Here is an 11,515-nt window from a genome sequence, read left to right as displayed (position 1 = left end):
TGTGAGCTGCGTCGGTGTTTCTAATGAAACAGTAATGATAAAAAGCTCTACTTTTCGGATCGGTGTTCCTTAAATGTCTGATCATGAACAAACTCCATAGGCAACTAGGAATGAATCTTTTTTTCCTAAAAGGATTGTTGAAGATTTAAATCTGATAAAAAATAGTTAAAAAAAGAAGAAAAAAATCTTATGTGGATAAGGTGGGATTCGAACCCACCAAAAAAAACTCAAAAAATCGATTCAAATGTGCCATACCCCCGAGACATCCGCAGAGCTGGGGCGTCGTATGGACTTCGGTCATGACGGCGCTTAAATCCTTCTGCCCTTGGGTGTACGAATTACACAAGAAAATGTTCTATCCGAAGCATCAGGGGAGAGACCAGCCGGCCCCCAGACAATATCGGCTAATCCCTTGCATCTCTGCCACGCACGGAATCGGTTGAGAAAAAGATGTTAAAAAGTCTAGTCTATTCATTGCATTGTTTTCATGTCCATTGTTATGCTGATTTACCTTGAACCGTGGCCCAGTGGATAAATCGTTGTCATTCAAGGTACTGAGTCAAGTCCGGTTTGCGAAATAAGTACCTGGATGGGTGACCTGAAATTTATGCCTACTGAAAAATAATAATAGCTTGGCTTCTTAATGATTATTGGAGATTTTTTTTTTGTTTTTTTTGTTTTTTTTGTTTTGTTTTTTGTTTTTTGTTTTTTGTTTTTGCATAGATTTGGCTGGATTTTTAGAACATAAGTGAAACTGCCGTGTTGAAACTAGTCTCCTTTGCAGCCGTTCTTAGTGTTGGTCCGAAAATCTATTCATGACACAAACCAAACTAGAGGTTCATGTAGAGGTAAAATGGGAGATAGAATTCGCTTTTTTGTCTGGGAAAAGGGTATTTTATACACTGTGAATGGATTCACAAACAAAAACGATCAAAAATGGGAATGGGATTGAGATTTGTGCACCACATAGGCTAGGACAAGAGAGCATAAATAAGAGAGGGAAACTTCGTCATCCTTGCGCGCGTTCCCTCTTTCCATTTCATTTTTAGTGATCAAAAAAGTAACGCGTGCGAAATTTGATGAGACACGTGAGTAGGGTAAGGCGAAATTTAAACTGCATCCGGTTACTAAAAATAGCACAACCGGGAATTTACATGGCGCATAGGTTTGGTATCCCTGTGGTAACTAGTTCCAATCCTTCCCTGTATTGAAGTGAGGAACGCCTGGCATAAATACCAAAATATTCGGAGAGACTTCTAGAGAGAGAAAAAAAGAGCTAAAGTCTTGTAGAGTAAATAGATAATGACGAGGAAAAAGCATAAGAAAGCTCAAGAGAAAAAGAAAACTCGAAACAAACGTGAAGACATTGCGAGTCATCCAGGCAAGTGTAATACGCGAGAGAGCGGTGTGTTTGGTTAATTGAAAGCTGCTTGGTGAATGAAAATTTCTCTCTCCATTTCCCAAACATTCCTAGCCTCCCATCCTTTCCTTTAGGGATATTTTGTATTTGACATATATAAGGATGCTATAGAGCAGATAATAGATGTTTCGTTTATTGACGAAATGTTACAAGCTACGGTTTCAGAACTAATTCTCTTCGCGAGTTATATACGAGTTGGTTCGAAATCTAAAAAATGCGAAGCAAAATAAAGCGTTACTTGTGTAGAAAAATATATATAAAGTTTAAGCGATCTGACTTACCCGGTAGCTTGCTCTGAAACTCGACGAACTGAATTTAAATTAGCGTCACTTACTTATATACAAATGCGACTTAATCCGAGGCAAGCTACTCGTGCGTGCGTGCAGAAAGGAATCTATTATTAAATTCATGCTTTTCGCGCATAACGAAACACTCCCCCCCGGCCTAAATAAAGAATCTTATCTTAACCTTAATTCTTGGAAAAACACTTAATTCTAACTAAACAAGATGCATATTCAATAAATAATTCTTATCTAAAGTTCAAACTAGGTCTTTCTAGTGTCCTTCTTTTCTTCATTATTCAGTTTCTTCTACAGGAATCAGAACTACCAATTTTTGGACTGCTCTCTCTACAGTGGTGTAGTTTCTTCCTTGGTAGGTTTTCCGCGGCTCCCCTTGCTTGGGTACTTTGTACTGTACTTGCACTCGTCGAACTTTTCCATCTTGATCTGATTCAGCCTTGGATACCTTTCCAAGCTTCCAGTTTCCTCTCACCAAGTTTGAGTCTTGTATCATCACTATATCTCCAACCTTGACATCTCGTCTGGCGGTATGCCACTTCTGTCTAACGAGCAGACTTGGGAAGAAATTCTGAGTCCATTTTTTCCAAAATGCATTCACGATACTTTGAACAAATTCGAAGCGGTATCTTGGATTGGCTGTCTCTTTAAATGGTCCACTTGGAATTCTTGAGGTCGATCTTCCTAAAAGAAGGTCATTTGGACACAAGTACTTGCCATCATCTGGTTGTGTTGGGAGTCTTCCGATCGGTCTTTCATTTACCAAATTCGCAGCTTCATAACAAACTGTCTGCAACTCTGAAAATGTCATAATGTTGTTTCCAATGGCAACTGTCAATGCTTTCTTGACCGACTTTATTAGAGCTTCTGATATACCGTTATACCATGGTGCATCAGCTGGAGTAAATTTCCATTGCATTCCTTCGTGGGCTGGTGCAGGCTTTAACCTTTCTACTGGAAGTTTGCTCATCACTTGCTCCTCAGTCTTCTTTTCCAATTTCTTGCAGGTAACGCAGTGAAACTTTATTGACTTGGCCATCTTGTGAGCATTAATAATCCAAAATCGTGCTCTGACTTTGGCAACAGTAGTCGCGACGCCATAATGTCCTTGATTATGTACGTACGTTACATAAAGACGAGAAAAACGATGATCATAGGGTAGGAGAATGACTTCATTTTGATTGTAGCTCATTTGCATCCATTTATCTACTCGTCCGCCAACTGTTATCATACCATGATCCTTGTTGGTTGTAGGACAAAGGCGTTTTGAGCTCTTGTTGTTCATGTTCTGTTTCAGTTGTACTTGTGCGTTTCTTATCCAAAACAGTTCAGCTTTCTCGATCTCTTCAGAAGATAGAGGTTTTGTGGCATTCTTGAAACTAGGTTTGCTTTTTGGACTTGCGTCCTTTTGATACATAGCCAGTACTCTTGCTGTCACTCTCAGCAATCTGATGTAGGATGAGAATCGCTCGATGTTGATTCTTACTTCTAACGTATCTGATTGGATGTTTTGTGCCATCATAACAGGTTGAACTGTCTCTGGGAGAATTATGCTTGTGGGTTTCTGGGCTATTGGCCATTCACTTACTGGTAACTCCAAGAATTCTGGTCCCTTTTGCCAGGCACTGTCAACATCTAGTTCATCAGGTTTCTTGCCACGTGTTAACCAGTCTGCGATGTTCAGTTCTCCGTCAATCCAATACCAATCAGAGGGATTTGTCTTTTCTTGAATTTCACCTATGCGCGTGCCAGCGAACGTATTGAATCCGTATGATTCTTTCTGGACCATAGCTTGCACAATTTGCGAATCCACAAGATGGTAGAATTTCACAAAGTTGTATCTTGATTCTTTCTCTATGAAGACCTTTAGACGCTTGTTTAGAACTGCTCCACACAATTCAATTCTATCAATTGACATCTTCTTTACTGGGGTCAGGCGATTCTTCGACATGATTAGATTACTCTCAAACGTATTTTCTGGCATTTCCCATCTGGCGTAGGCACATGCACCATAAGCTTCTTGAGATCCATCGCTGAAAATGACTAGGGAAGGATCACCAACAGCATTACTTGGCTTGATACATCTGTTGAACGATATTTTCTCCATACCAAAAAGGTGCTTGAAGATTTGCAACCATTCACTTTGGAACATATCTGGAATAGGATCATCCCAATCAAGTTTTGGATCATTCAGCCATAGCCTTCTCATCTGCATCTTTGCTTTCACAGTAAACGGACCAGCAAGTCCCAGGGGATCATAGATCCCGTTAACTTGTGACAAAATCATTCTCTTTGTCAACGGCTCTGGAACTCTTTCAGGAATCTGCTTGACACTCAAATCGGGTTCTGTTCTTAACTTCTTCTTCTTCGGGGAGAAATTTAGACGCACTTTAAAGTAGAACTGGTCTTTGACGGGACTCCATACCACACCAAGAACTTTCTCTGAACTTGAATTTCTTTCGTCTTGTAAAAGCGGTTTATCGTCACCTTGATTAGATTCACGTGAGAACGTCCAATACTTGACTTGAAATCCTCCTTTCCTCAAGAGAGTCTCTATGTCTGTTGTTAGAGATTTAGCCTCTTCCTTGCTTTTGACGCTGTCAATGATGTCATCCATATAGGTATTGCTTGTGATGGTCTTTGCTGCTTGAGGATACTCTGTTGATGACATCTCTGCGGTTTTTCTCAAGGCTACAGTAGCTATTGTACCAGCGGGTTTGTCTCCAAACGATACTCTCTGAATAACGTAGGTGTCGGGTTCTCTATCCTTCTCCATATTTCTCCACAAGAATCGATGAGTGTTCTGATCTTTGATGCCAATCTTGACTGTGTGGTACATTTTCTTGATGTCTCCAGTAATTGCTGTTTCATTTTCTCTAAATCTGACGAGAACTCCAAGCAAATTATTAAGCAGGTCAGGTCCCTTGGCCCAATACTCATTCAAAACATGACCCATGTAGTTAGCGCTACTGTTAAATACTATTCGTACAGGGGTGGACTTGGAATCTGGACGAAGAACCTCGTGATGCGAGATGTAGTGGACTGGTCCTTTGTAATGTCTCATCTCTTCTGCAGTGAGCTTTCTGGCGACATTTCTGTTTATCATATCATCTATTTGCTCTTGATAGACTTTAGCATGTTCTGGATTCTTGACTAATCTTTTCTCTGTAGACATCAACAATCCCATTGCTGCTTTCCTGTTATCTGGTAATTCAGCTGGATTTCTTATCCAAGGGTAATCTGCGGTCCATGTGTTTTCTTCATTGTTGAATTTCAAGTTTTGTTCAATTAACTTCAGTTCTCGTTCTTCTTTTAGCGTATAGTCCTTCGATCCAGGAGGGCACTTTCCACATTTACAGCCGCCACAACGAGGAGTACACTCGATCCCAAGATTCTCGATCTTGTAGAAATCTTCTAAGTCTACTTTGGGCTTTACCTGACTAACATGATGAACTCCTCCAAGTACGTGTTGGCTACGCGTCTCTTTGACTTCCTTGAGAAGTGGGTGTCTACCTCCAAGACATCGTCCAAATCTGTTTTTCAGTAACATCAAATGTTCCACCTTTTGCTCTGGTTCTGGATGAAATGCAGCATACTCGTAACCAATTAGAACATCTACAGATCCTTCAGGCCTTGCTATGTCATCTCTCTTGATATCTTTGAATAAATGTACTGCTCCTTCGACGTCGATGCTATGGATGTCCGATGTGATTCTGTCTATCCCGAATGCATCTATCTCTACCACACATCTTTGCTTGTCTATCAGATGAAGTTTGTACCTTTTAGAGTCGATCGTCTCCGTCTTACCCCCAACTTTGATGATAGTCAATTGCGCGTTCTTGCTTGGCAATCTTTGTTCTTCAGCTTTGGCGTTGGTAATGAAACATAATGATGCTCCACTGTCCCACATGACATTTACGTCTCCTTTAGGTGTTGGAATTTTTTGAAAAAGTAGGAGGCAAGTTTCTTCTGCTAAGCTGTCACAGGACGTGGCACGTTTACCTTTTGGTGTCTCTTCATCTTGTGTTTTGCTGTGTTGGTTACTTACAGGTTCCTCAGTACTGTTCTGACTTTCTTCAGGATTGTGAAGTGTCTTGTGATGTCGTCTGGTACAACCACTTTCTCCACAGTTCTTTTTTCTCTTGCAGTCTCGGAACAAGTGTCCTGGCTTAAGACATGACCAGCATGCTTTTTTCGTCTTTATTAGATCTTTCTTCTCGCTGTACGGCTTAGATAAGTAAATACGACATTCATCTGTCCAGTGATCCGCGTTGTCATGTAACAAGCACTTCTGGGAAATCTTTCCATCAGAATAACGCTGTTGTCTCTCTCCTGGTTGGCGAGTATCTTGTTCTTTAGCTACTACATGATGGGCTGCTGATTTGTATGAAGTGTTGCTTGTACGTAATTCAGCTGCGTCGTATTCTATCGCTCTCTTCTGGCTTAGTAAAAACTGCAACAAACTAGGGAACTTGTTAACTCTTTCAACTTTACTGTCATCATCCGTCACCATCTTAGCCCATTCTTTTCTCACACTGGCAGGCAGTTTTTTCTCGATTATACTAACAGAACTAGTAGTTGTCATTTCGACTTCAAGGTCAAGTCTCTTAAGGTCTCTGAAGCCATCTTCCACGACATCAATAAATTCGATCAATCGCTTACTCTCTCCATCTCTTATCGGTCTTACCTTGCGTATGGTATCTATGATAGCATCAGCGATTTTCGATGGGTCACCATATTTCTCGTCTAGGCGTTTCCATATTTGGTGGATGTCATCATCCACGCTTTTAACCACGCCCAAAGGTTCTTTGCCAAGACAGGATCTTAGCGTATATGGAGCGGTTTCTGTTGATAAACTTGTCATAATTTGTTTCTGGAAATCTGCTTTAAATCTCGGATATTCTCTTAATTCTCCTTCGAATCTCGGCATCTTTATTTTTTCCAACCGTAGATTATTCATCTTTGCTGTCTCCTGAATATTTAGTTCTTCTGTCAACTTTGTTTCAACTTCCTCAGCAGCTTGACTGTACATATTCTGTATAGCGACTATCCACGTGATTTCTAGAGTGGCACTTTCTCTGGGTAGCAGGCTGAGATACTCGTTGTTTGCTTTCTTGCAGTCGGCAAAGGCTTCATCTAATTCTTTCTTGGCTACCTTGAGGGCTGCAAGCGACGAATATTTCACAATATTTATAGCTTGTCCAAAGACTGCTTTGGCACTACTCCTTCTCACATACGCTTGATCTAACATTCGTTGAAATTTCTCTTCTTCTCTAAGAACCGCTTGCTTCTTTTCTTCTTGTTCCTTGGCTTCATTATCGGTAGACGTTTTCTTCTTCTCGTATTGATTCTGGCGTTTCATAGCGTCGCTGAACAAATCTTGCAATTCCAGAATCCATGTGTCACCGGCTTCTACCTCTTCATCAGTCAGGAATGTGGTATAAACATCGTGCTTTAACTCAACGGTCTTCCAGGTTTCAACCAATTCGTCGTAATTTCTCTTGACTATTTCTACTCCACAATCTTCGTCGATAGCCTTCTTTACTTCGTTTAATTTTCTGGTAAACTTGCCTTTAGCTGCTCGTCTTTGGTTCTTAACGTCATCGGCCATGTTCCAGTCGTCTTGGTGAGCTCGGATTTCGAATGTTTCGTTTATTGACGAAATGTTACAAGCTACGGTTTCAGAACTAATTCTCTTCGCGAGTTATATACGAGTTGGTTCGAAATCTAAAAAATGCGAAGCAAAATAAAGCGTTACTTGTGTAGAAAAATATATATAAAGTTTAAGCGATCTGACTTACCCGGTAGCTTGCTCTGAAACTCGACGAACTGAATTTAAATTAGCGTCACTTACTTATATACAAATGCGACTTAATCCGAGGCAAGCTACTCGTGCGTGCGTGCAGAAAGGAATCTATTAAATTCATGCTTTTCGCGCATAACGAAACAATAGATCTTTTTAGTTTCATTGTTTGCTGTTCACATTTCAGACCATGTGATGCCACTCTTGGGAGTTGATTCTTTCCTGTGTAAATATTTAACATGTTCGTCATAAAAGAACGATTTTCAAGGGAATGTCATTTGATCTGAAATGGGCAATTTGCATAAGAAGTTTAAAATGTCTATCTATAGTCTTACCGGTCCATTTTTGTGTCATCTATGTGACACAGTCCGAAGTCACATTGTACAAGAATTATATGGAAATTATAATAAGATTGTAAAGAGAGTGTTACCAGGGTCTGAGGTCATTTATCCTATATTCTCATAAATTTTAATCAAGACTGTAAAGAGAGTGTAACGAGTAAGCTTATGCAGTGGCAAAAATGGCACTGTGGTCCATAGTGTCTGTTTAGCTTCAGATTCCCTTAATTACCTTTATTACTCATTCCACTCTCTTTATGGTCTTTATTATAAGGCCAGGATAATTATATCTCAAGGTGCTATTAAATGATTCACAAATAAAACACTATTTGTGTTTGTATTTTGAAATATAATATTTATTTAATTTAGATTTGTCAATAAATGATTTTGCTGATGCTCCTGAACCGAAGCGAATGTCCAAGAAAATAACTAAAGCTTTGGTAAAACCCCAACCAAAAGGTGAGGCAAATACTAAGGGTGTGATGGCGAGGTTTTAATAAAATATGCAAGTAGTCCCCTTCACAGTTCCCTGTGCCATCTTGAAAGGTAACCGTGCCTTTGCATCAAAGCAAGACAAATGGTGAGCTTGCAATGATAGAGACATGTGAATAATTGTCCAAGGTTTTAAAAACAGGTCTCTATCATTGCAAACTTACCATTTGTCTCGCTTCAATGCAAAGGCACGGCTACCTTTCAAGATGGCGCAGGGAACTGTGAAAGGGACTATCGATGACATGCATCCCTTCCCATAAGAATATTAAGAGGACATAAGAGTGATATGTGATGCACCTGAGTGGTTGCACGCCTTTCGAATTGCTCAATTTTATAGTTCATTTTTACAGTATTTTATCGTTTTATTTGTGTTTCTTTACTGGCACCTGTACGTTTATTATGTTGTTCATCGAGCCTATGGATTCTTGGAGTCATTTTGGATGTTTTACTACAACTTCTGCTGTGATACCTACATCAGTACTGGATCATCGATACTCCCATTGTTATTCTTCTTCATACATGAAGGCAATCAACCAGTTTATTTCCCAGCACAAGCTGCTACCAAGACTTTCATCTGAGGTTTACACATCTATCAAGAACCTTAGTATTCAACGAAATCGACGTGGTTCTGGAAGAGAGCTGGTTTCTTCAGTCTCAGTGATTCCTACGCGGATTTCTAATGATTAATCTAATTATTATTCAAGAACAGACTTGAACTTTCGTTTTGCTAATTTCAACAATTTAACTTTTGTGTCTTGTCATGATGATAAACAGACGATTCCAGTGAGGATTACTATTCATCACCAATACTCTCGGGAGATTACACCTGTCGTTAATGCAAATAGTTTCTCTATGCCTACACGTTCCACAGCTCCTGAATTCAAGCGTAGACACATTTATTTTCTCTTTTTCTTAATAATAAGGAGTATATTTAAAGACTACGTGACTTAGATTTGTTTTATATATTGCAATTATTAATTAGTTTTATCTTTTAAATATTTACATTTTATTCATAATCAATAGGTAAGCATTTTGTAACTATTGTAAATATTCTATTGTAATTTTTTGTGAAGCGCCTTGGACAATTTTGGAGATGAGCGCTATATAAATAAATTATATTATAATTATATTATTAATATCAAATTCAAATTTTGTACACATACAGATTGATTGGTTGACGCTAATGTTACATTACAATCAGAAGTTCAGTTAAAAAAATGGGATGTCTGCATATAAAGTGAAAAAAAATTGTCCCTGAATTTGAATATTCAAATTATCCATTAGAAAACAGAGATATGCAGTACTAATGACAACTGGCCTCCTTTCCATGTTTATCATTACCAGTCTCCCCCATCTTCCAGAAATATGAATATAGTGTATATTACCAAAAATATGTAAATAGATTTCTCAATTTTTATTTACTCAAGAATATGAATCGCTGAGAGAAAAACAGGACGATTTGTTATGGTATGAGAGGGATGATTTAGAACTTGACCCAAACTCCACCTCGAATGAAGAAACGAATGATTCTGCAGATGAAAAACTTGAAAGTATAAATGAAGATACAAAAGAACAGGAATACAATGATGAAAAGAAAAAAAAGGTAAAGCGAAAAAAAGTTATGAAGTCTAAGTCTTTTAGTGGTGAATATGTTTATCCTCTTGATCTCTGGTGCTTGTTGTCAAAATTCATTCGTCCAGAAGATGTCTTACGATTCTCTCTCGTATGTAAAGGAGCTTTTCAGGCTGTTACATTCTCTGCATTCTGGCTCCGCCTGTACAATATTTATGTCTGTGAACCAGAGAAACTTCCAGAACATTTACAGCCAAGTCGAATCGACTGTGGCACAGGGCTACGAACACGTGTGGTTCAGGCACTATTTCACCAGTATGGGGAGTTGAAAAGTAGACTCGTAACCGTAACAGGAGACAGCTCTTGTATGGATGCCTTACTGTTTTATTGGTGCTCATCAGTCTGGTTTCATCAAAAAATAAAAAAAGACACTAAGATATGGATGTTTTATTTCAAACTTTCTAGTGAGAAAACAAAAAGTTCACACACAAATCCGAGACGTTTTAGTAAAAAATGGTTCAATACAGTTGATTTTGTTCGGGATAATCCTAACGAAGGTTTTACTGTACTTGCTGTAAGTTGTCTTAATTTTATATCTTTTCAACCTGTCATTGGAATGGTTTTGACTGAAGCATTAGTGGGCGTTAGCCAAGGTATGAAGCATTGTCGTGTCAAACTTATGTTTCATAGCCATCGGAAAGACAAACGATATCGGCCAGAGAGTGGATATCAAGTAATTTTGGATCCTGTTCAAGATGTGCGCGTGCTCAAATGGTGGCATCCGCTTTATCCGACGTGATTAATCATAAGTTATCTAACGTACAGCCAGGATATGAGAAAGCTGTTAAAAATTGCATATAGTGAAATATAAATGATGAAAGAAAACAACACAAGACTTTAATTGCTCTATTTGCCGGGTTAATAGTCATTACACCCCTCAACTCTCTCCTCTCCTCTCCTCTCCTCTCCTCTCCTCTCCTTTCCTAGAATAACTAATAAATTGATGATTATGTAATTAAATGTGTTTGGGTAAAACTTGTGCTCCTATTATACCCAAAAGGATAATCATTTTAAAGTGGGGTCAAAAAAGCAATTTATGTTGCCAAGCAGCAGTAAGGGGGACTCGCGGAGCGCCGGCATTTGAAAAAATGACATATCGAAAAACCCCAGCCCCCCCTGGGGTTTCGGAGGTAGGTTAAAGGCCCTGCAGGGGGTCTTGCGCGATCCGTCGGCAGCCGCGCGATAAGTCCTTACTGCTGCTGTGTTGGGAATCGCAAACGGAGGTTAAGATATTTGTTGGATATACGATGCATGAATGTAAAAAGTTCACCAATGATTTCTGTATAATTTGCCTAAGATTCAAAGTTAACATACCCAAGCCTCGGGGTTTCTGGTGTTGTGGTAAAAAAATGCAAATAGAAGACGACACGTCAGCACAGTGTTACGAGTGTGGTAAAAATATTCGTAATGCCGTACCAAATGCTACCAAAGAGCAATATTACGCCAATGGAGGTCGTACGAAGACCCCATACAAAAGAATAAAATACTTCCGAGACTGGATGAGTCATATCCAAGGTCTTCGGCCGGTATA

General features: G+C 39.2%; 2 protein-coding genes across 2 annotated transcripts; both read left to right on the top strand.

The window, feature by feature from the left end:
- Positions 1-1,236: 1,236 nt before the first annotated feature.
- LOC148911093 (uncharacterized) lies at positions 1,237-8,389 on the top strand. The gene is made up of 2 exons (XM_089030402.1): positions 1,237-1,381; positions 8,230-8,389. The coding sequence occupies exons 1-2, from the start codon at positions 1,303-1,305 to the stop codon at positions 8,355-8,357; spliced, it is 207 nt and encodes a 68-aa protein (XP_088886528.1). The 5' UTR covers positions 1,237-1,302; the 3' UTR covers positions 8,358-8,389.
- Positions 8,390-8,545: 156 nt separating this feature from the next.
- On the top strand, positions 8,546-10,760 carry LOC116296192 (transmembrane protein 183A-like). The gene has a single exon (XM_031704177.2). The coding sequence runs from the start codon at positions 9,974-9,976 to the stop codon at positions 10,721-10,723; it is 750 nt and encodes a 249-aa protein (XP_031560037.2). The 5' UTR covers positions 8,546-9,973; the 3' UTR covers positions 10,724-10,760.
- Positions 10,761-11,515: the final 755 nt, after the last annotated feature.

Source organism: Actinia tenebrosa, unplaced genomic scaffold (genome assembly GCF_029948245.1).
Source record: "Actinia tenebrosa isolate PJP-AT-01 unplaced genomic scaffold, QUT_ActTen_1.0 PGA_scaffold15__27_contigs__length_11533743, whole genome shotgun sequence".
Taxonomy (NCBI): Eukaryota; Metazoa; Cnidaria; class Anthozoa; order Actiniaria; family Actiniidae; genus Actinia; species Actinia tenebrosa.
Note: the sequence above shows the minus strand (reverse complement) of the source record. Positions and strands in the feature narration are given on the sequence as shown.

Coding starts and splice junctions, on each gene's coding strand:
- LOC148911093 (XM_089030402.1), top strand. CDS start 1,303: ATGACGAGGAAAAAGCATAAGAAAGCTCAAGAGAAAAAGAAAACTCGA. Junction 1,382..8,229: donor AGACATTGCGAGTCATCCAG/GCAAGTGTAATA, acceptor TATTTAATTTAG/ATTTGTCAATAAATGATTTT.
- LOC116296192 (XM_031704177.2), top strand. CDS start 9,974: ATGAAGTCTAAGTCTTTTAGTGGTGAATATGTTTATCCTCTTGATCTC.